The following is a 23,871-nucleotide window of genomic DNA, read 5'->3' on the forward strand; positions in this document are numbered from 1 at the left end:
GCAGGGCGCCCCTTTTGCAAAGCACCCGTGGTACGTCCCACACCCGGGGGCCCTCCAAGGCCCCGCGCTTCCGAGCTCCGCGCAAACTCTGGCTCCTCTTGTACGGCGGAGGTGGTTTGCTCTTCCGTTGCCCCGTGGCTTCTGCTCATCTCCAGCAGGAAGGCGAGGCTTCCGCCCGGCACAGGGGGTGAGCTGGAGCATCGTGCCCCCACAACCCTGAACAGCATTTGGAGGAGGGCACTCCCCTAATCCCAATTTTGGGATCCCCTAATGGGCATATTTGGAGGCTCCGGACCCCGGGGCAACATTTACGGAGTGTCTGCTTTAGAGGAGACCCCTAGGAAGTGGCGTCTGGGGACTCCTAGGTGGAATTTGGGGGTCCGTTTTGGGAGTACTCCTCAGAAGCAGGTTTAAACCCCTCGGGGGCAGGGTTTGGGGGGCTGGGGGGATTCTTAGGGTTCGTGTATGGCTACTCTGTCTGTGGGACAGGATTTGAATTGTTCAAGGGGAGAGGCGAACTTTGAGGTTACTAAAGTCAAGGCAGAATTTGGGGAGGGCTTGTTTCAGGACGGGTCCTGGAGACAGAACATTCGGGACCGACGTGGCATTCTGAAGGTGTCCGTGGCGTTTGTGACCTCTGGTTCTGTGATGAGGTAGCCCCCTCCCCCGCCGTCCGTCGCTTGGATGTTCAGGACTGAGAGACTGGACACGTCGGGGCCCACACATTTTCAGGGATAGGAGCCCCCAGCTCAGGCTGGGGAAGGGACGCTGGAGCGGTGTCTGCCAGACTCTTCCTGAGCGGACGCAGTGCTGCCGAGCCTTCGTTGGCGGTGGCTTTATTCATTATTCATGAGGAGGTGGGGCTGTAGTGGAAAGGCGATTTTGCCTCTTTTGCACCTGGTCCGCTAGAGGTATAAGCTTGTGAATTATTCACAAGGGGCGGATCAGCGTGCTGAAGGGGCGTTCTCAAGTTTGCCGCGCAAAGTAGAGTTCATTGATTATTCGCACAGGTGAGTAGCGCCTTGAGTTTTCTGTGGCTTTTCTAGGGGCATGTACATAATTCATGAGGGGCGTGGGTTTACAGCTTTATCTGCATGATCTACGGGAAACCGTGTAGGCTCCAGGGTTTTAAGCCTTGTGGCTGGCGAAGGGATGACACCTGCAGTGCTCATTCCTTATGGCGCAGTAATCCCAGATTATCAGCTGAGCCTCTGTATTCAAATCCCATCGATCCTTGCCAGTTGTGTGATCTCTGGCAAATCTTTCTGTGAGCCTGAAAAATGGGTATGAGGATAATGATAAGATTAGTTTACACTCATTTAGCCACTTAGTCCATTTAATCTTCACAACAATCCTAGGAGATAGGTTATTATTATCCTACTTTATAAATGAGGAAAGTGGGACACAGGAAGGCTAAGTAATTTGCCTAAGGTCACACAATCAGTGAGCAATTTAGCCAGGATTCAAACCCAGTCAGTCTAGTTACACAGTCTGTAGTCTTTTTTTTTTTTTTTTTTTTTTTTTTTTTTGAGACAGAGTCTCGCTTTGTTGCCCAGGCTAGAGTAAGTGCCATGGCATCAGCCTAGCTCACAGCAACCTCAAACTCCTGGGCTCAAGCAATCCTGCTGCCTCAGCCTCCTGAGTAGCTGGGATTATAGGCATGCGCCACCATGCCCGGCTAATTTGTGTGTGTGTGTGTGTGTGTGTGTGTGTGTGTGTGTGTGTATATATATATATATAATTTTTATTTTTTTTTAGTTGGTCAATTTATTTATTTCTATTTTTTTTAGTAGAGATGGCGTCTCGCTCAGGCTGGTTTTGAACTCCTGACCTCGAGCAATCCGCCCGCCTCGGCCTCCCAGAGTGCTAGGATTACAGGCGTGAGCCACCGCGCCCGGCCCAGTCTATAGTCTTAACCAAATGCCATAATGTCCCCCTCTCCCAATATAATAGTACTACTACTAATGTTAGTCATATAGCACTTAGTATGTGCCAGGCACTCTGTTCGAAGCCCTTTCTACATATTTATTTATTTAAACTCCATCACAGGGTAAGTTACTATTATCATTTCCATTTTATGGATGGGGAAACAGTGGCCCAAGTTGGGGGTTTCTCTAGTGGCTGAGTATATCTTCACTCATAACTAATCTTATATTGATGAAATTTATATTTACATATTACCTTAATATTATATAATATTTTAAAAATTTAACAGTGCCTTGTGCCAGCACTGTTCTAAGGCTCATTTTATAATTCATATTCTCTGATTTTCATAATAATGCATTTCACCTCTATGAAGTGGATGAATTATATTACTATCCTCATTTTACAGTTGTGGAAACTGAGGCATCTGCCAAAGGTATATATAGTGAGTCTGGATTTGGTTGGATCAAGGCAGCCTGGTTCCTAAGTTGGTACGGAGGTGGCCTAGACTCCTCTTGGGTTTCCCCTGTGGTTCTGCAGCAGCATATTTCATTGTTTGTGAACAGGAAAGGTGTGGTTATATTGCTAGGCTATACTATAATAATCCCTATTTGCTGGTAGGTCTGTCTTTTTAGTATTTCAGACCATCTATCCTCATGCATAATTCATGAAGTGGGTGGGACCTTTCTTGACCTCTCTGAGTTTCCAGGTTGAGCTGCTGCAGTAGCATCATTAATTATTCAGGAGCCAGGGAAATGTGTTTTCCCTGCAGTAGCCCTATTTCCCTGCTTACAGGGTATTAGACGCAGCAATAGGCGGGCTTGCCCCTTTTCTTTCAGCCCACTGGGCCTCATGCATTATTCACAAATAAGATGTGGTCTTAGTCTCCTCGCTTTCCGGGCCGCCGTAAGATCATTCATTATTCATGAACGGGGGTGTGGCTTCCATATTTTAACATCGGCTTTCAGTTTGCCGAATTAACCAACCACTCGGCTTCATGTATAATTCATGATCAGGAGACGCGGCCTCGCCATCCTTTCTTGGTTTCCATGGCAGCCTGGCTGCAACAATTAATTCATTATTCATGTTCCATGGGGCGTGGCCTCTGTTTTACCTGTTTGCCTGGTTGTTGCCATAGTAGCCACCAGGTGGTGCTGTTCCCCTTCTAACCGAATGAGTCACAACCGTGCAGGGAACTTTATACATGATTCTTGAGTGGGCGCGTCCCGCTTGCATCCGGGTTCCTGGGGGGGTGGGGCCCAAGGTTTTGTTCCGGCCCCAGCCTCAGCAGCCGCCATCTTGTGTCGGCACTGAGGTGAAGGAGGTGGCAGGGACAGCCACAACCACATCGGCCGGGGGAGGAGAAGGCGGCGGAGGCGATTCTAGGCAGCCCAGGCGGCGGGGAGGAGGAGGAGAAGGAGGAGGGTGGCGGCCGGGCTTGGCTTCGGCTCCTTGAGGAGTTGGCGGCGGCGCGACCCGGGGAACCGGCATTGGTAAAAAACGGCCTTTCTCGGTGCCTTGCCTGGGGCAAGGGTTTCGGGAGGCTTTGGAGGGTCCTGAGCCGGGCTGATGTCGGGGTGAGCCGCGGTAACTTAGACACCAGGGATCGGCGGAGGGAGGGAGGGGAAGATTCTGGGGCGGGACAGACTTTTCCTGTGCGAGACCACCCTGTTCCCTTCGGCTCGGAAATCTGACCTTGGGGTCGGAACTCTAGGATCTGATTTTAGAGACTCAGGTCCAACATCACTAGTCTGAGACCTGAGCTCGTCCCAAACCTTGTATCTTAGATCAGAATTCCCCCGAGTCTTCCAGCAGAGGCTTAGCGTGATCAGCATTGCTGGTCAGAGCCCTCACCATTGTATGCCATTAAAGACCTGCCCCAGAATCTCTCCTGAGACACCTCCTAGCCCGTCAGTATTTGCCTTCATGGCTTCCAAGAGGGGCCAGATCTCAGGGAGGGTCTATATGGCCTTCAATTTGGAAAGAGCTTTCTCTAGCATTTTTCTTTCAGACCCTCCTCCCCCTGCACACACTAGCTGCCCTAGGAGCTTCCACGGGGACTAGACTTGGGCTTCCCGTTGGAGACCCCTTTCTCACATCTCAGGTCTCCCAACCCCATCATGGCCCTGGCATCTTCCATCAGAGAACCTTCTGGGCCCAGCATTTCTATTCAGAGACCCCTCTCTGCATCTGCCTTGAGAAACTCCTTCAATTCCTACAATCTGCCTTTATAGAGACTTTCTCTACTTTTAGGGAATTCCTTTTTCAAGCTGCCAGTATTCAGAGATTACTCACAGGCCTCAGCACCATCCCTATTGGACACCCATAACCCCTAAAGCCTCCCAGGGGACCAGACACCAGGGAGGAACTGTTGGAATACACAATTCTCCATCAAAGATCCCCTGCCCACATCTGCTCTTGCAGACCCTATTGGCTTCTAGCCCCCTCCATCAGAGACTCGCCTCCCCAACCCCACCCTACACCCAACCTTTGCCTTCACAAGGTGACCAGAGTTCTAGCTTCTCTTTTTACAAATGTCTTAACCTCACATCAGGCCTCAGAATCGGTCCCCAGTCAGAAGCCCTCAGGTTCTGCTTTCAGCCTCATAGGACCCCAGTATCATTGTTAGATGTCCCTTCCCCCAACGGGCCCCCTTGTCTTCCATCAGAGTAGAAAACCCCCCTTCTCAGCATCTACTCTCAGAGCCTCTGTGGAGTCCAACATAATTGGTTAGAGAAACCCAATCCCAGTTGGGGACGTAGCTAGTGTTTGCTTACTAACCTGTTTAAGGCCTGAACTATTTGGGCTCAGCTTCCCCTTTCCACCCCTTCAGAGCAGCTGTGGTACCTAGCATGTCCTGTTGGAGATCAACACAGGGCCTTTGTGCTCCATTAGAAATCCCTCCCCAAGGGTCCGTCCTCAGAGACTTTTCCCAGCCCCTTGGCATCCACCCTCACAGGCTCCTGGGGCTCTATAGCATGAATATCAGAGACACCACTCCCCCTGCAAGCCTCTTGTTTTTGGTTAAAGATTTCTCTTTGTTACCAGTATCTGTCCTTAGAGACCCCCAGAGCCCCAGCGTCTTCCTGAGGGGGAATATTCCTCACCCTACACCCCCAGCATCTTCTAGCTGCCTACTCAGGTTCTAGAATCTCTCCCATCCATTCCTCTTGGCAGCTTCCATGGGGTCCATCAGCTGTCCTCCTGCCTCCTTGCAGCCTCTGGGGGCCTCTACTACAATTTCCCAGCCCTTCCCCCAAAGATCCTTTTCCACAGACCCAGATTTGAGTCTTCCCTAGCACCCTCACCCATCTCTCCATCCCCCAGTACTTCTAACATTCCCTTTCCTATCTCCCTCAGAGGCTCCTTGGGCTCAGACAACCACTTCCTGAATCTCCTCTCTTACATTCCCAAGGATTTCTTGGTTAACCCCTCCTAGGAAGCATGAGAGGCCTCAGCTTCTCCATCCTGATAACCTGACCCTGTGTCTGCCCCCTCAAACCTCCAGAATTCTTTCCTCAAACCATCTTCTCTGGTTTGGGGCCGAATGCTTAGCCTTCACAATCACCAGTTTGGACACCCCAGGTATGTTTTGAAACTCAAAGCCCCATTTCAACTTTGCCAAACAATTCTCAGTATATGTGTTCTAATAGAGACTTGAGCATATGTTGAGAGAGAAAGGATATGGATTTATTTTCTGTTGGGGATGGGTGATCTTTAGTTCCTCTCTGGGGTTTCTGCCCCAGATTCCCTCTGCTTGCCTTGCAACAGAGCTGTTCCAAACCTTTACAGTTGAAATCCACTGGAACAATCATCCCAAACTTGCTTAGACTCTTGATGCCGGCGCTAGTGGTCTCGAAGTGAAAGGTCTAGGTGTTAAAGAGCTCTCTGGCCCTGGATCATCTCTGATTTAGGGAGCAAATAGATCGTGTGTCCCAAAAAAACTGACCAATGACAAGGCAAGCAGATAACTAAATAATGAAGTATGGGGGCCACTGCAGGTGCCCATGGAGGAACTCAGGTCCTCAGGTTAGTGAGTTATGACCACAGACCTTGGCTTCTTTAATTCTTCCAGCAGCCCCTTGAGGATAGTTAGGTGTGTTCCAGCATTTGGAGAAAATGGGGCTCAGAGGAAATGAGATCCCTAGCCTGGGTCAGAGAGTCAGTAAATGGAAAATATGGTTTGCCTTTGTTTCCCTACTGACTCACCAAGCCTCTTCATACCCAGGTTGGTTCTTGGCATTCCTAGAAGTTTGCCTGGCTGTGGCAGTGGCCCTAGCCATCCTGCTGCCTCTCTCATTCCCCATCCCTTAGCCCTCTGGGTGGGCCCTGAGCCCACCTGGCTCTATTCACTCCGGAGACATTTGGCAAAGTCTCCCACCATTCGTGTGACTCTGGGCAAGTGAATGGAGTTCTCTGAGCTTTTGTTGTCTCATTTGTGATTTGGGCATAGGGTTATCTGCTTCATGGGCATTGTTAACATTAGACAAAGTCCTTTACCTTATGATTGACAGGCAGTAAGCTCTTGGTAAATGGTAGGAAGCTCTTGTCATTACGGTTAGTGCTAGAGTGACAGGTGCCAAGGTGGAATCTTAGGTACATAAGGGTACTTAGTGTCAAAAATGGCTTGGTGTAGGAGGACTTGTGTGAACAGAAGACTTGGGTTTAAGCAAAGGCTTGATACTTAGAGGAGCCTTAGGGGTGAGGAGAAATGATTTAGGGTCTTGTCATCTCCAGCATCTGGATCCAGTCACCTCCCACCACCAGATTTTACTTTCACACTGGGCTATATTGTTCTATCTCTGGGACCTAGTATGTGACCCTTGGCAAGTTACTTGGTGTCATGAGCTCAAGTTTTCACATTTGTCCAGCAGGGACGCTAAACCCTGCCTTGCCGGGTCAGGGCTATTGAAGGGATGAAACACGATAATACTGGTGGGAGGTAGCTTAAGCCTCAGAGTCAGCAGGTCCTAGTCTGGTCCCAGCTCTGCCACTCACACTTTGGGAACCTTGGTAAAGCCACCAAACGTTCCCTGAGTGAATTTTTTTCCTCCAGTGTAACTTGGGTGTTATGATAGCTTTCCAAACCCCCCAGGGGTGCCCTCAAGACAGAGTGACACAAGGCTCATAAAGTGCTAGTATGGCCATCTGGTACAGGGAGAACTCATAATAAATACTCATTTATCATTATTGTCAGCTTATTTACGGGACTCCACATGCAGATGAGGCTTGGGAAGTGTGTTTTTTCTCTTTCTGCAACTTTTTTATTGGCCTGGGTCAGTTTTACCATCCCAAAGCTGGGGGAGCAGTGTTGGACTTTGTAAAACATTCCTCCCTGAGCTCCTCTGGGGACTGGGTTCTCAGCAAGGTATCTCTTCTGCTATCATGCCATCCTGATGGATGTCCAAGCCTCATTTCCCTCCTGCACTCTCCCCTTTCCCCCCACCGCCCCTGGGCTTAAGGGAGAGGAGAATGGCTGCTTGTTGTTGCCTACCTACTCTGTGCCAGGCTCTATGGTCTGTGTTATTTCTCATCTCGACAGCCCCATGGGGAAGGTAAGTGGTATTATCACCCCTATATTACAGGTGAGAAACTGAGGTCCATAGGGGTCAAATGTTGTCTGTCCAGAAGTGGCAGGGTCAAGATTTGGAACTGGGTCTGTCCTGGATCCACATCCCTCCTCTGACCTTCCCATAAGTACATCGTGTCATTCCTCTTACCCAGCAGGATTACAGTCTCTTTCTCTCTCATTATCCTGGGCTGGGGAGAGACAAATGACTTAGTGGTCAGCAGCATGAATGTGTAAACCGGACTACTTGGGTTCAGATCTTAGCTCTGACAGCTGTGTGACCCTGGGCAAGTCACTTCACCTCTCTGGGCCTGTCCCCTCTTCTGTAAAATGGGGGTACTAATACGTAAGTCTTCCCTTTCCCTGCAGTTGCTACTAATAAACAGCATAAATTACCCACGTGCCACTGGCTCACCTCTGACCCTCCTTTTTCCCTCTAGATGTCCAGCTCGCCGCTGTCCAAGAAACGTCGCGTGTCCGGGCCTGATCCAAAGCCGGGTTCTAACTGCTCCCCTGCCCAGTCTGTGTTGTCTGAAGTGCCCTCGGTGCCAACCAACGTGAGTGTCTTCTGCCTAGAGACCTGAAGGTGGGGTGGTGGGTGGGAAAGTCTTTTGTATCACGGTCCATCTGTCTATGCCCCTCTGCTGCGTATCTCCCTGAAACCATTATTTCCCTCCATCCCTAGGGAATGGCGAAGAACGGCAGTGAAGCAGACATAGATGAGGGTCTTTACTCCCGGCAGCTGTAAGTGGGGCTGAGGCTGGGATGGGATGCTGAGAGGATAGGATTGGGTGGGGCAGGCCTTGACCCTGGGTACTCCCTAACCTGACAGGTATGTGTTGGGCCATGAAGCAATGAAACGGCTCCAGACATCCAGCGTACTGGTGTCAGGCCTTCGGGGCCTGGGTGTGGAGATTGCTAAGAACATCATCCTTGGTGGGGTCAAGGCTGTCACTCTACATGACCAGGGCACTGCCCAGTGGGCTGACTTGTCCTCCCAGGTACCTCTTCCCATCCTCCTTTCCCCTGCTAAGGAACCAGCACCCTATGGGTGCTATGGCCACTTCACTTTTTCCCCTACTACACCCCCTTGCAGTTCTACTTGCGGGAGGAGGACATCGGTAAAAACCGGGCTGAGGTATCACAACCCCGCCTTGCTGAACTCAACAGCTACGTGCCTGTCACTGCCTACACTGGGCCCCTCGTTGAGGACTTCCTTAGTGGCTTCCAGGTATCTTGGGGCACCACCCAGCCTCCTGCCCAATTCTCTCAGAGTTCATGTCTGGTTTGTTCAGTATTTTTCAGTATCTATTTAATGGGTCAGTCACGGATACCAGGTTTCATGCTGGGGGAGCCTAGAGGATGCAGACAGGATATAGACCCTGGACCTGCCTTTTCAGGGGGAAGATGTATACAGAGAGTATAGCACAGTGGGCATCAGGACAGACTTTGGAGCCAGATTGCCTTAACTGTGAGCTTCCAGCTCTACTAGTGTGACTTTGGACAGGCCACTTAATCTCCTGTGCCTTAGTTTTCCTGTTTGTAGATTAGACATGGTAGTAGTACTGACTTCATGGAGTTTTTGTGAGGGTTAAGCATGTAGTATAGGCACATGATAAGGACTATATGAGTGTTAATTAAAAAGTCTAGGCCAGAAAGAGGAGCTCTGAGAACTGAGATTCTGCCCTGGGTTATCCCAGAGCCAAGGCACTGGAGCTAAATCCTGATGTAGGAGTAGGAGCTCACCCTGGTGGGGAAGGATGAACATTCAGGCAGAGAGCAAAATCCCAAAATTCATGGCTGAGCAGGCATTGTGTCTTGAGAATTGGGAGCAGGTGGGTGTGGTAGGAGTGAGCTCAGACTTTGGCAGGGGACAGAGTTTTACTGCTTCTCTGTCTTGCAGGGCACGGTTGGCTTGTAGGCAGACAGCATTGGGTGTTTGTCAAAAAAATGAATCAGTTCTCCAGACTCTGTCCTTTCAGCTACCTTTTAACCTTTCCTGGTATGGCCTAGGGATTCATTTTTCTCTTCACTGAGCTTCACCTTCTTGGAGTCTGACACACAGTAGATACTATGTGTTTGTGACAGAGGGCTGGACCAGCAAAACCCCTAGACATCTCTGCCTTAAGGAAGGACTGCCTGAGTCTTCCACACCAGCATTCCTCCATTATTCTCTCCCTTTTACTCCAGTGTCAGTCTGGCCTGAGCCTCTCCCTCTCCACAGGTGGTGGTTCTTACCAACACCCCCCTGGAGGACCAGCTGCGAGTGGGTGAGTTCTGTCACAGCCATGGCATCAAGCTAGTGGTGGCAGACACACGGGGCCTGTTTGGGTGAGTGCCATCCCCTACCCCTTTTTCCACCCACCCCCTAACAGACCCAGGCCAAGACCCCCAGGTTCTCACTGCCCTCTCCCCATGTGGCTCAAGCACCATCTGATTTCCCAGCAGTGATGGGCTGAGTTTGCTCAGCAAGTATCCACTGCATCTTGAGGGCCACGTGGGGGTCTGTATATGCATGGGACTCGGCCATCAGCCCTATTGCCTCCCTCTACAGGCAGCTCTTTTGTGACTTTGGAGAGGAAATGATCCTCACAGATCCCAATGGGGAGCAGCCGCTCAGTGCTATGGTTTCTATGATCACCAAGGTAAGGAGACCAGCCTCAGGGGGCCTGGCAGGCACATGGGCAGCGGTAGTCCTTCTCGTCTGCTCCTGGTACCAGGAGCCTGCCTCTGAGGCTCACTTCTCCTTTAACCAGGACAACCCCGGTGTGGTTACCTGCCTGGATGAGGCCCGACATGGATTTGAGAGTGGTGACTTTGTCTCCTTTTCAGAAGTACAGGGAATGATTGAACTCAATGGAAATCAGCCCATAGAGATCAAAGTCCTGGGTGAGCTAGAGCCATGGGGGAATCAGAGGGGAGCTAGGAGATGATCTAGGGTTCAGACCGAGGGGAAACACATCTTGAGTGTCTGAGATAAACCAAAATCCTCTGGGGTCCAGCCAGAACTTGTGGGCATGGGGGAGAGGGGCTACCTGTGTTTGAGCTGTTTCTGGGAGAATGAGTCCCTGGTATCTGAGCTAAGGGGGAAAGGTTTCTGGTGTCTGAACAGGACAAATCAGAGGATCCACTCCTGTGTGAGCTGATTTGGACATGAAACAGAGAAGGTCTTCCAGTATAGACTAGGAGCCAGTGACATAGGGTCTTATGGGGTCTGAGCTGGGTCTGAGGCAGAGGGGAGGTGGTTTCTGATGTCCAAATAGACCCTGGGGCAGAGAGGAGATGGCTCCGGATGTCTCAGCTTAGTCAGGGATAGTTTTTTCCTTATCTCGTAGGTGTGGATTTTAGGGAGGGTGGGTAGACTGACAATCTTCCCATCCACTATAGGTCCTTACACCTTTAGCATCTGTGACACCTCCAACTTCTCTGACTATATCCGTGGTGGCATCGTCAGTCAGGTCAAAGTACCTAAGAAGATTAGCTTTGTGAGTGTGTTGGCAGGGAGCAGTGGGCTGTGGAGGGTGGTTGTAGGCATTTCCAAGTTCTCCATTTCTCTTCTGGTTCTGATGCCCTGCCCCGCTACAGAAATCCTTGGTGGCCTCACTGGCAGAGCCTGACTTTGTGATGACAGACTTCGCCAAGTATTCTCGCCCCGCCCAGCTGCACATTGGCTTCCAGGCCCTGCACCAATTCTGTGTTCAGCATAGCCGGCCACCTCGGCCCCGAAATGAGGTGGGTGGGTGCGTGAGCCAGCTAGGGCACACATCCTTGCTGCTAAAGGCCCACCATGCCTCTCTACCCTTCCACTCTCCCTCCCCCTACAGTGGTCTGACAGGTCCTCTCTTGGTTTCCTCTGGCCCACCAGGAGGATGCAACAGAACTGGTGGCCCTAGCACAGGCTGTGAATGCTCGAGCCCTGCCAGCAGTGCAGCAAGACAACCTGGATGAGGACCTCATCCGGAAGCTGGCATATGTGGCTGCTGGGGACCTGGCGCCCATTAATGCCTTCATTGGGGGCCTAGCTGCCCAGGAGGTCATGAAGGTTAGCATGGGTGGGGAGGGGTGGGCAGGGTTATGGGTGGGCTAGGTGCCTCACTGACTCCATAACTTGCTTATCTGTGTTAGGTCCCGATTAACTGCTGACCACCTTCCTCTCTCCTTACCCTGCCCAGGCCTGCTCTGGGAAGTTTATGCCCATCATGCAGTGGTTATACTTTGATGCCCTTGAGTGTCTACCTGAGGACAAAGAGGTCCTCACAGAGGACAAATGCCTCCCGGTATGTGAGTGGGGTCTATGGGGAAGGCATCACTGGGGGCATTTCTGGAGAGGCCTCTTTCTGATCTTCCTCCCATCGCATTCCTTAGCGCCAGAGCCGTTATGACGGGCAGGTGGCTGTATTTGGCTCAGACCTACAGGAGAAGCTGGGCAAGCAGAAGTACTTCCTGGTGAGTGATCCCCTTGGACACCTGCTACCTTCACCTCCCCTGGCCACTGGCCATCTCTTCCAGGGCTTCCTTCTGCATCCCAAGGGAGGGTCTTCTGGTTCTTGTACCCATATTACATTCCCTTTGCTGTTTTCATTATCTTGAAGGAAAGCCTGGTGTGTCCTTCTGTCTCCCCCTCTAGTGCCTCCTTTCTCAAATGATAGGGTTATTTCTTACAGCCCTGGAACCTGAAGATGTGGCATTAGACCTTCCCCTTTACTGCTGCCTCCAGGGAGAATGAGGAGTGATAGGCAGCTTTGTACTAACCTGTGTCACCCTGACCAGTTTCTTTCTCTCTTCTTGGCTGCTTTTTAGGTGGGTGCAGGCGCCATTGGCTGTGAGCTTCTCAAGAACTTTGCCATGATTGGCCTGGGCTGTGGGGAGGGCGGAGAGATCGTTGTCACAGACATGGACACCATTGAGAAGTCAAATCTGAACCGACAGTTTCTGTTCCGGCCCTGGGATGTCACGGTGAGTGGGGTGGGGGTTAAGGCGACGGGGCTTTGTCATCTTACTTTCCTCTTGTCTTTTTCTTATTCCCATTCTTCCTGGCAGAGAGCTTTCCACCTCTGCCAGAGGCCCTTTTTTGACCCTTCTTTCGCTCAGTTTCTGTCATTCCTTCAACAGTCATTGAGTATCCTTCCTTTGAATGTACTATTTTATCTCCTTTTTCTTCTTTTTCTTTGACCTCTTATCAGTTTGGGTTGGGACACTGTTAGGGGTCCCTCAAACCACATAAGCTCAGTGATTTACCAGGAGGATTCACAGGACTCAGCATATATCATACTCATAGCATGATTTATTACAGCAAAAGCATATGGAACAAAATTGGCAAAGAGAAAAGACTCATGGGGTAAAGTCTGGGGGAGACCAGGTGCAAGTTTCTAAGAGTCTTCTCCCAGTGGAGTTGCATAGGACATGTTTAATTTCCCTGGCAACAGTAACAACAGTAACAAGTTGTAACAATAGTTGTTACACTTTCCTTGTGCAATGTTGCCAACCAGGGAAATTTTTTAGAGACTCAACACCCAGGGCTTTTTCTTGGGGCTAGTCACATAGGCGCCCTCTGCCTGGCATGTACCAAAATTCTAGATTCCCAGAAGGAAAGAAGGTGTTCAGCACAAACTGTATTGTTTGCATGAATGGTTTAGACACAGTGCACCACAGTTATTAGGTAGGGAATGGTGGGAACCTTCCCAAAATCCAAGTTCCCATACTCTAGACAAGGGCCTGCCTTGGAAGCAGGCCTTTCCAAGGATTGCAATTTAAATGCACTAGGCTCACTCTTCTCTGCATAGATGGAAACTAGGTTATACAGAGATCTATCTGGGAAGGCTTCTATAGGGGACAGTGTCATTTTTGCTTGCCCAGAATTTATTATCCTTTTCATTCATTCATTCATTTTATTTACTAAATACTTACTGAGGTAGGTGCTATTCTAGGTCCTGGGGATACATCAAGGAATAAAACAGATTTTAGTGGGGGAGGACAGATAATAAACAGTAGCCACACTACTGTAGTGAGGTAAGCAGTTAATGTTAGTGATAAGTGCTCTGCCAAGGAAACAGCAAACACCAGATCAGGGAAGTTGGGGTGCCAGGGAGGTTGGTTTGCAGATTTGATTTACAATAGTTAAGGGAAACCTCCTTCCTGCAGACTTCAGATGTGAGGGACTAGAGTGCCCTCTTCTGGGAAAGAGTGCTCCAGGCTGAGATAAGGGCCCATGCAAAGATACTGAAGTGGGAGTGGTAAGAGATGAGGTGGTAGAGGTAATGGGGCCAACTCACTTTACCCTAAGTGGAGGTGGGATCCAGGGGAGGGTTCTGAGCAGAGGAAGGATGTGACCTGACTTGGGCTTTGAAAGGATCCTGCTTGTGTGCTAGCATTTGGTTTTGTTTATGGGGAATCTATTCCAACCCTGGGTGATATTACCTGAAAGGACAGTAGATGTTGGGTAGCTAAAAGAATACATGTCTGGCCCATTGCCTTCAGTCTGTGCCTATCCTCAGTTTCCCTTTCCACTGAGCCTTTGCCACATCTGTCACAGCCCCAGCCATTGACATTGTCACATACTGTCTTCTCTTGCTAAACCAAGAAGCTTCCTGAATTCAGGGCCTGGTTCTTCTAGCATTACATAAATCAGTCCTCAGAAGGACAGTTCTCTATAGATACTTGTTGGGTGAATACACAAATAACTGAGCTCTGTTCCCCCATCCCCACCCTGAAATTGTACTCTCTCACCCGCCCCCCCCCCTAGAAGTTAAAGTCTGATACTGCCACTGCAGCTGTGCGCCAGATGAATCCACACATTCGGGTAACAAGCCACCAGAACCGGGTGGGTCCCGACACGGAGCGCATTTATGATGACGATTTCTTCCAAAACCTGGATGGCGTGGCGAATGCCCTGGACAATGTGGATGCCCGTGAGTTTAGAGGCGGGTGAGGAGGTCAAGGGCAACGTTGGGTGTGTTTGGGTGTGTATGTATGAGGGGGTGCCTATCTTCTTGTCCTCTTCTGACATTCATTTCCCACTGCCCAAGTTTTCCCTATAACCTCTCCACAGGTATGTACATGGACCGCCGCTGTGTGTACTACCGGAAGCCACTGCTAGAGTCAGGCACACTGGGCACCAAGGGCAATGTGCAGGTGGTGATCCCCTTCCTGACAGAGTCGTACAGCTCCAGCCAGGACCCACCTGAGAAGTCCATCCCCATCTGTACCCTGAAGAACTTTCCTAATGCCATTGAGCACACCCTACAGGTGATCAGCCAAGGGGGGAAGGGAAAGAGGGCAGGCACTTGGGCTGCCTGTCAGCTACTAGGCCTCTGGCCTTCAGGTGTTGCATGCCTAAGTGTAAGATGTGCCTTTTCTCCAAACCTCCCTCCCACACTTCCCACCAGGCAGCCTAGATTTCTAGAATGACTCATTCTTCTTTCACTTTTATTTTGAAATTTTTTTCAATGTGTAGACAAGTATAAGGAATATTACGGCGATTACTCAAATACCACTTCTCACTTAGATTTAAGAATTGTTAATGTTTTGCCACATTTTCTTCTTAGATTCATATAGTTGTTTCTTCACTGTGCTTAGTTTGTCACAGACATCACAACACTTTACTGGCTGCTATTTTAGTATTCTACAAAGTAAGGATATGTCCATGAATAACAGGGTCTCAACCTCAGCACTATTGACATTTGGAGCTGGATATTTCTTTGTTGTTGAGGGGGGAAGGTGTCCTGTTCAGTGTAGGATTTTTTTGCAGCATTCCTGACTTCTACCCACTAGATGCCAATAGCACTCCCCCTCTATTGTGACAACTAAAAATGTCTCTAGACATTGCCAGATGTCCCTAGGGGGACAAAATCACTCCCAGTTGAGAACTACTGCTGCCTAACCTAAATATCATTTTCATGCTGAACAAAATTAACAGTCATTTCTTGCCATCTCTTCCAATTATTTATTTATTTGTGTTTAATGCTCATTCCATATTCGGGTTTCCCTAGCTGTTGCTCACAATCAATGAGTTTAATAGCTGGTTCATCAGGATGATTCTATGTGTGTGGTGCACAGAAGTGCAGAGCAGTGCCTGTATCATCTAGCTGAAGTTTTACAAAGTGAACACACAGGTGACCAGCACCCAGGCCAAGAAACAGAACCTAAGGATAACCATTGTAGTATCAGAATAATTCTTAGTGCAGTGTTTGAGGCCCAGCCATTCGGAATATTTAGTAGGAGTATGAGGGTGGAAACAAACTAGGGAGAGGGAAAAAATCAGTTCTATCACTTTCCCTTATGACCCTGCAGTTCCAGAGCCATGAACTTAACATCTCTGTGCCTCATATTCTGCCTCTATAAAATGGGGGTGATGGTGTCTGGGCGAGGTGGCTCACACTTATAATCCTAGCACTCTGGGAGGCCAAGGTGGGAGGATCGCTCAAGGTCAGGAGTTCGAGACCAACCTGAACCAAGAGTGAGACCCCGTCTCTACTAAAAAATAGAAAGAAATTAATTGGCCAACTAAAAAATATATAGAAAGAAAAATTAGCCTGACATGGTGGCGCATGCCTGTGAGGCAGGAGGATCACTTGAGCCCAGGAGTTTGAGGTTGCTGTGAGCTAGGCTGACGCCACAGCACTCTAGCCCTGGCAACAGAGCGAGACTCTGTCTCAAAAAAAATAAATAAAATGGGGGTGATGGTAGCATATACCATGTTTCCCCGAAAATAAGACAGGGTCTTATGTTTATTTTTCCTCAAGAAGATACCTTAGGGCTTATTTTCAGGGAATGTGTGTTTTTTTTTTAAGTATGGTACAACAATCTACATTTATTCAAATATAGTTAAGTCATCTTCTGGAACATCATCATAACTCTCCAAACTCTGAATTCCATCCTGAATTTCTTGCAACTCTATTTCCTTTAGCACCATTGGCCCCAATCTCTCATATCGAGCAATAGAGCTCTCATGGGGCAGATGAGAAGGGCTGCTCTTTGTCTTTACCGCTCCATGACAAAATGCATGGGTTGTGCAGATACGCTGCGTAGGTCTTATTTTCAGGGTAGGGCTTACATTGCACAAATGCTTAGAAATCCTGCTAGGGCTTATTTTATGGGCAGGTCTTATTTTCCGGGAAACACTGTACCTCACAGGGCTGTGGTAAACACTTAGCACTTACTAGGTACCTGGCATTATTTTAAGTAAGCTTTAAATGTATACATATTTGCTCCTTCCTTCTTAGCAATCCTATGAGGTATAGGTATTACTATTGTAGTATCTGTTATAGAGATAAGGACACAGAGGTAAGGGTGTTATCTTGTGTGCCTAAAGTCACAAAACCAAGTAATGTGGCAGAGCTGGAATTTGAACCTGGATCTCTGGCATCTTCGTACTCCAAACCACCTCATTGATGACTGTATTTACTATCCTAGGAATTCTCAGAGGACAGAGTCTCTGTCTTGTTTTCTGCCGAGTCCCAGGGCCTGAATAGGGGTCATTTTTGGTTTTTATCTTGAATTTTTTCTTTTTTATTGAGTCATAACATACTTAGAGTAAGGCACACAGATGTTAATAATAAGTAATCACTGCCCAGATCAAGTTTATTGGTTTTTCAATTGAAGTGTTGGGTATAGATAGGAGTGGAGAACATTGGGGAGCAGTGGGGCAGGGGGCTTCCCCTCTCCCAGAGCAGCTGTGTACTTCCTACTTGCTTTATTCACGGATGGTCATTCTAATGCCTGCACAAACCCATTTTGTCAACCATTAACCCATGTAATCTGTTTGCTCTGTCTGCAGTGGGCTCGGGATGAGTTTGAAGGCCTTTTCAAGCAGCCGGCAGAAAACGTCAACCAGTACCTCACGTGAGTAACTCAGATGCCCTCTCATCCCATTCCCTCACCACCAGCCAAGGCCTCCTATCTGCTTTCCTTACCACGGTAGCACGTAGGACCAGGCATGTTTTTCAGATGAACTACTGAGTGCTCAGGCCTCCTTCTGTTGGCAGTCAGGACTAGCTTTCTGTGGAAAAAGTAGGATTGCCCTGGAGCCCACCGCTGGGCCCGATGTGTGATCCTGTTCCTTTGCACCCACCAATTCCTGATAGAGACCCCAAGTTTGTGGAGCGGACACTGCGGCTGGCAGGTACCCAGCCATTGGAGGTGCTGGAGGCCGTGCAGCGCAGCCTGGTGCTACAGCGACCACAGAACTGGGCTGACTGTGTGACCTGGGCCTGCCACCACTGGCACACCCAGTATTCTAACAACATCCGGCAGCTGCTGCACAACTTCCCTCCTGACCAGGTAATACCCACTTGCTGGGTCTATTTGGCAGAATGCATTTCCTTAAAATGGTATCTGCTATGGGCTCTGGATGTGGCTCCTCCCAGCTATTACTCCAGCTGTGTCAGGTGCCTTGAGGCATGGGAATCTCAGAAGAGTTATTAGGCCTGACCTATTCACCCCCCTCCTCTTTGTTCTTTTGAGCAAGAGACTTGGTTTCGGCCGGGCGAGGTGGCTCACGCCTGTAATCCTAACACTCTGGGAGGCCGAGGCAGGTGGATTGCTTGAGGTCAGGAGTTCGAAACCAGCCTGAGCAAGAGCGAGACCCCGTCTCTACTATAAATAGAAAGAAATTAATTGGCTAACTAATATATATAGAAAAAATTAGCCGGGCATGGTGGCGCATGCCTGTAGTCCCAGCTACTCGGGAGGCTGAGGCAGGAGGATCACTTGAGCCCAGGAGTTTGAGGTTGCTGTGAGCTAGGCTGATGCCATGGCACTCAATGTAGCTTGGGCAACAAAGCGAGACTCTGTCTGAAAAAAAAAAAGAGAGACTTGGTTTCTGTTTCCCTTACCTGTGTTATGGGCTGAGTCATACCTGACTTCTAGTCAGTGCTGATAGGGATTATGGGGAAGAAATTCTGAAGTTAAGGGCACAAGAATCAGTATGGATTCAAATTCCAGTTGTATTCGAACTTGGGCAAGTCACATAACTTTTCTCTGTACCTTAGTTTCCTCTTCTGTGAAGCAGAAATAATGATCTACCTCATGCAGGGTTTTGTGAGGATTGCTATGTATTTAGTTCAGTGCCTAGTAATCCATAAGAGTTTATTAAATGGCTATTTAGCACAAAATGAGTGCCCAGCAATTGGTAATTGTTTTCTCAGCCAGATCTCTGGTTCAGCCTGGCTTTGGACCTTCCACCTACAGGACCCTACAGTCTGGGTCTTTTATGATTGAGCTCCCTTTGAGTGCCCAGCCAGGGATAGTGAGTGGGAGCACATCTGGGGCCAAGGTGAGGAGTCAGGATCATCAGAGAGGCCTTCGTTCTCAGGTCCCGCTCCTCAAAAATCTCTCCATCCCTTAGCTTACAAGCTCGGGAGCTCCGTTTTGGTCTGGGCCCAAACGCTGTCCACACCCTCTCACCTTTGATGTCAACAATGTAAGTCTCCTCCCTGGGATCTTCTGGGGTCAGGGGGAGGGCGAGTGGGTGGGAAGGAGGTGGCAGCTCCCCACTTGAGGGCTAATGTGCTCACCCTTCCCTGCCCTGCCTCCTCCTAGCCCCTGCATCTGGACTATGTGATGGCTGCTGCCAACCTGTTTGCCCAGACCTACGGGCTGACAGGCTCTCAGGACCGAGCTGCTGTGGCCACACTCCTGCAGTCTGTGCAGGTCCCCGAGTTCACCCCCAAGTCTGGCGTCAAGATCCATGTTTCTGACCAGGAGCTGCAGAGCGCCAATGCCTCTGTTGGTGAGGGTGTTTGGCCATTTGGCCAGGAGTCACCCCCCCACTTGTCCCCGGCCTAGTCCAGCCTCCCCACCAGTCCTCTACCCCTGGCTCTGCTCTGTGACTCCAGGCCTGAGGCTTACCCACACCTTCTTTGAGTTTCCCTTTCTCTGTGACATGAAGAGGGTCAGTTGGGGCAAATTATCTCCCTCCCTCCCCCTCCTTCCCACTCTCTGGCCCTTAGGAGAATGAGCTGTTTGTTTCTCTTGCTCTATGTGTATTTGCCTTGGTTTTTTTCTTTCCTCTGTTTCTTCTTGATCTGTTCTTCTAGGGGATATGCTCTCCACCAGTGGTCTCTCCCTTGATACCTGCCTGCTTTGTTTCCTTCCATATCTGTCCCCATCTCCTCATTCGTACAGCTACCCCCATGTTTGCCTGTATGCATCTTCACCCTCCATAACTTGGGGTTACAGTTTACTGGTAGTACTGGTCTACATACTTATCTACCTCACCTTCCTTCTGTATACCTGTAATGCATCTGTAGCTCTGTAACTTCCCCTTCACTTACTTCCATCTATCTCCCCCATCTTCCTCTGCATAGATCTCCTCCCATGTCCCTGTCTTCCTTCTGAAATATCTACCCCTTCACGTTACTCTCTTTGTATTTCTTCCTATCTTTCCTTCCACATCGCCCATTATCTCCTCTATACATTTCTTCCATCTTTCTGCTTCTACCTGTTTCACCCTTTGCATATACCCCCACTCTCTCCTCTTCATATCTTCTCCATCTCCCCCTCTATATCCACATCTGTATGCTTCCCTCCAACTTCCCCTCTGTATCTTTTTCATCCCCTTTCCCTCCTGTATCCTCAATGTCTCCCCATCTCCCTCTACATTACTCTCCCCAAGATCTATACCTCTCCCTTCTTGATCTCCATCTCCACTTTCTCCTAACGTCTTCATTTCTGTTCTTTGGTGTCTCTAGAGAGATCTCTCTTGATATCCTCACCTCTTTGTCTTTTTCAGGTTTGTACTCTGTTCTCCTACTTTATCTTTCCCCCTTGCCCCTCCTCTCTCCCAGGATGTCTCTCCTTTTCCAAATCCTTTTTCTGCCTGAATACCTTTTGACCCACACTGGGCTCCTGTTTCCACTTCAGATCCTAGCCTGAGATCTGAAGGGCTGACAGTGTTCCTCTCTTCATGCAGACGACAGCCGTCTAGAAGAGCTCAAGGCCACCCTGCCCAGCCCAGACAAGCTCCCTGGATTCAAGATGTATCCCATCGACTTTGAGAAGGTGCTGGGGGAGGGCACCCTGGGCAGGGCAGGGGGGTGGGCTGAGCACAGATGGGCTCAAGAGAATAGGTCTCTGGGGGATCTGGACCCAGCCCCAGGTCTTTGTGGGGGATCAGATCGTGGGCCTATCACGTGGCTCTGAATGAACAGATGCTCCCAATCATCCCTTTGTGATCTGGGAGAGTCCAGCAGGCAATTGCAGTGAAGGATACTTGTGTCCCTGGAGGCCAGGAAACTTCTTCCTCATCTGTTCCTCTCCCCACTCATAACAGGATGATGACAGCAACTTCCACATGGATTTCATTGTGGCTGCATCCAACCTCCGAGCAGAAAACTATGACATTCCCCCTGCAGACCGACACAAGGTGAGGGGAATCAAGATCTAATGTTCCATTCCCTCCCAGGTTTGAGTTCCCCACTTTTGGCCCCCTGTGTAGACCCTGAGACTCTTGCAACTTAACTACCATGTTCCTTGGTCCCTTCCTGTCTCACAGAGCAAGCTGATTGCAGGGAAGATCATCCCAGCCATTGCCACAACCACAGCAGCTGTGGTTGGCCTTGTGTGTCTGGAGCTGTACAAGGTAGTGCAGGGGCACCGACAGCTTGATTCTTACAAGAATGGCTTCCTCAACTTGGCCCTGCCCTTCTTTGGTTTCTCTGAACCCCTTGCTGCACCACGTCACCAGGTGAGGGGGTGAGGGCCCACAGCGGGAGGTAGGTTTATGAGTTGGGGGGGGGGTGTTACTAGAGCTGGCTCAAGTTTGCATCATACCCTGTCACCAGGTGAAGGTTTCAGTCTGTGTGTACCTACTCTTTTTGTGTACCCTTTATTCTTTTATTCATTAATCACATTGAGTACCTGCAAAAAGATGGGATGTTTGAATTGTGCCCTGGAATATTATTAATAACTATATAAAAGTAGCCAACATTTATTGAGTGCTTACTATGCTAAGTGCTTTACTTGTTTCATTCATTAATTCTCTTAAATGTTTATTGAGTACCTGCAGTATGCGGGTATGCCCTTTTTCAGATGCTAAGGTTCTATTTATCAAATAGGTGATGTAAATAACATGTTAAATGATTTTGGAACCAAAAAAGGATAAGGAGGAGTTGAGAATACCAGGGAGCAAGGGGATGGGTTTGGGATTTTAAATGTGGGATGATCTGGAAAGGCCTTGCAGAAAAGACGACATTTGAGTTCAGACTTGGAGGAGGTGAGGGGATAAGTGACACACACTTGGTGGGTGGGGATGCATTCCAGGTAGAGTCCTTGCAAGGGTACTGAGGTAGGGGCATGGGGTGTACCTGGCATGTTCGACGTATAAAAAGTCAGTAGAGCAGAGTGAGAGAGAGGATGAGAGGGTAGGAGATGAGAAGAAAATAGGATTCCAATGGTGTAGGGCATGTCAGTCATAAGGGTTTCAGTGCTAACTCAGGGTAAGATAGGAGCCATGAGAGGGTTTTGAGCAAACTAGGGTTGTGATCTGACTTAACATGTCTGCTTGAGCATGAATGTGGGGGGGATAGAGACAGATGGGGCCTGGACCCTCTGGGGTGGCCCCCATCCTAGTCTCCCCTCTTTGTCCCATAGTATTATAACCAGGAGTGGACATTGTGGGATCGCTTTGAGGTACAGGGACTGCAGCCTAACGGTGAGGAGATGACCCTCAAACAGTTCCTTGACTACTTTAAGGTAAGGCCCCTTCCTCACCCTCTTACCCCATCTTAGGGGTGAGGTGTGCAGGTGACTGCTGCCCTATCCACCCCCATGACATCTCTGTGCCCCCTCCCTCCCTCTCCAGACAGAGCACAAATTAGAGATCACCATGCTGTCCCAGGGCGTATCCATGCTCTATTCTTTCTTCATGCCAGCCGCCAAGCTCAAAGAACGGTTGGATCAGCCGTGAGTTGGCCAATGGGCAGGCTGGGGGGGGCCCTGTGTGGGTTGGGGAGCCTCAACTTCCAGCTATCCCACTCCTGTTCACTGCCCTTCACCTCCTCTGCCCCCACCTACCTGCCCTTCCTCTCTTGCTTTCTGCCTTCCTAACCCCCCACCGCCACCCCCACTCCCTAGGATGACAGAGATTGTAAGCCGTGTGTCGAAGCGAAAGCTGGGCCGCCATGTGCGGGCGCTGGTGCTTGAGCTGTGCTGCAACGACGAGAGCGGCGAGGACGTCGAGGTCCCCTATGTACGATACACCATCCGCTGACCCCCATCTGCTCCTCTAGGCTGGCCTCAGTCCACCCTTCTCCAGACCCCTTCCAGCCCAGGGCTCCTGTTTGGTTTCTGGCAGTGGCCCACCTAGCCAAGCCTGGTGTTCCCTTGTCATCCCCCTCCTGAACCCCTCCTGCCACTGCTTTCTACCTTGTTTGGAATCCGAATCCTAATAAAGAATTATTAACCCTGATATGGCTTGCCCTGCTGGTTCCAGGGAAGGAAGGGGCTTCTTGGAGCTGTCTGGTTCAGACGGTAACCCAGAGGCTCAGTCCCACCCCAGCTGCCAGTTTCCTGGGCAGAAAAATGTGGGAGTCGCCACCTCTCCTGCCCTCTCTGCTTATGAAGAAATGAAGGCACCTGTGAGGCCATAGAGAGCAGGTACCTGGGTTCATGTGACTTTATTAATTTAAGCTGGGTTCAAATTCTCACCTTCTCCATGTCCTGACACCCCCCCCCCTCCAGAGGAAAGTTGTAGTGATCAGGATGCCAGGCCTTTGTTAGCATCCCTTATGTCCTTGGGGCAGATCCCTTCCCACCTGGCTCAAAGCACTAAGACTCTGAATGGGCCTTTACAATCATGGTTCCTGGCACCAGGAATACCTGTGGTGCTCTTAGTTCAATTTCCTTTCTACAAGGGGTGCTTGAGCAGCTCTGCTGGGCTGAGGAATGCCAGTGCCTTCAGTAGTACTTGGCAGTTTTTATGCAAATACTTGGCCAAGAACATCTATATAGGAAAAGCCTCTTCCTACCTCACCCTGCCCCCTTGGCCCCAGGTCTGCCTGTACTCCTTTGAGGGTCTTCAGGCCTACCTTGGTGAGGAGAGCTGGTTATCGGGGCTGAGGGGGATGTGTTCATCTCATAGAGCAAGTAGCAGGAGACTTACCATGAGCCCCACCAGGACTGCAGAGCTGCCATGCCCTGTCCATGGTCTTGGTTGAGTACTCCAGACAGCTGAAAGCACCAGTCTGGCTGGCCTGTTGCACATCTGTACTTTCCTCCATTGGTACTGGCTCCTGGAGCCCAAGCTTAGCATTCATACCTCTGTCCCTCACCTAGCCAGACACCAAATTTTCTAATCCTACTTAGAAACAAGATCCTGTATTCCTCCACTCAAACCTGAGGGGAATAGCTCAACCTGTTTCTGAACCTGGCCTGATGTGCCC

At 49.7% G+C, this 23,871-nt stretch overlaps 1 protein-coding gene across 3 annotated transcripts; it reads left to right on the forward strand.

The window, feature by feature from the left end:
* The first annotated feature begins 56 nt into the window (after positions 1-56).
* On the forward strand, positions 57-22,898 carry UBA1 (ubiquitin like modifier activating enzyme 1). 3 transcript variants are annotated; one of them, XM_012749698.2, is made up of 26 exons: positions 57-187; positions 7,933-8,049; positions 8,178-8,236; positions 8,325-8,493; positions 8,589-8,723; positions 9,717-9,823; positions 10,047-10,137; positions 10,249-10,381; positions 10,880-10,977; positions 11,078-11,224; positions 11,358-11,534; positions 11,665-11,769; positions 11,858-11,938; positions 12,293-12,448; positions 14,235-14,400; positions 14,541-14,737; positions 17,268-17,332; positions 17,575-17,770; positions 18,837-18,911; positions 19,031-19,220; positions 20,403-20,491; positions 20,763-20,855; positions 20,985-21,176; positions 22,082-22,183; positions 22,293-22,393; positions 22,565-22,898. In XM_012749698.2, exons 2-26 carry the CDS (start codon positions 7,933-7,935, stop codon positions 22,698-22,700), a joined length of 3,177 nt encoding a protein of 1,058 aa, XP_012605152.1. In that variant the 5' UTR covers positions 57-187; the 3' UTR covers positions 22,701-22,898. The 3 variants fall into 3 exon arrangements, with proteins under 3 accessions (XP_012605152.1, XP_012605151.1, XP_012605150.2); XM_012749697.2 differs by lacking the exon at positions 57-187 and adding an exon at positions 3,210-3,416; XM_012749696.3 differs by lacking the exon at positions 57-187 and adding an exon at positions 6,867-7,478.
* Positions 22,899-23,871: the final 973 nt, after the last annotated feature.

This window comes from Microcebus murinus, chromosome X (assembly GCF_040939455.1).
Source record: "Microcebus murinus isolate Inina chromosome X, M.murinus_Inina_mat1.0, whole genome shotgun sequence".
Taxonomy (NCBI): Eukaryota; Metazoa; Chordata; class Mammalia; order Primates; family Cheirogaleidae; genus Microcebus; species Microcebus murinus.

Excerpts from the sequence above, each read along its gene's own strand:
- UBA1 (XM_012749696.3), top strand. The coding sequence starts at position 7,320 with ATGGATGTCCAAGCCTCATTTCCCTCCTGCACTCTCCCCTTTCCCCCC. Across the intron at positions 10,978-11,077 it reads TACCTAAGAAGATTAGCTTT|AAATCCTTGGTGGCCTCACT; the intron begins GTGAGTGTGTTG and ends GCCCCGCTACAG. Across the intron at positions 17,333-17,574 it reads AACGTCAACCAGTACCTCAC|AGACCCCAAGTTTGTGGAGC; the intron begins GTGAGTAACTCA and ends AATTCCTGATAG.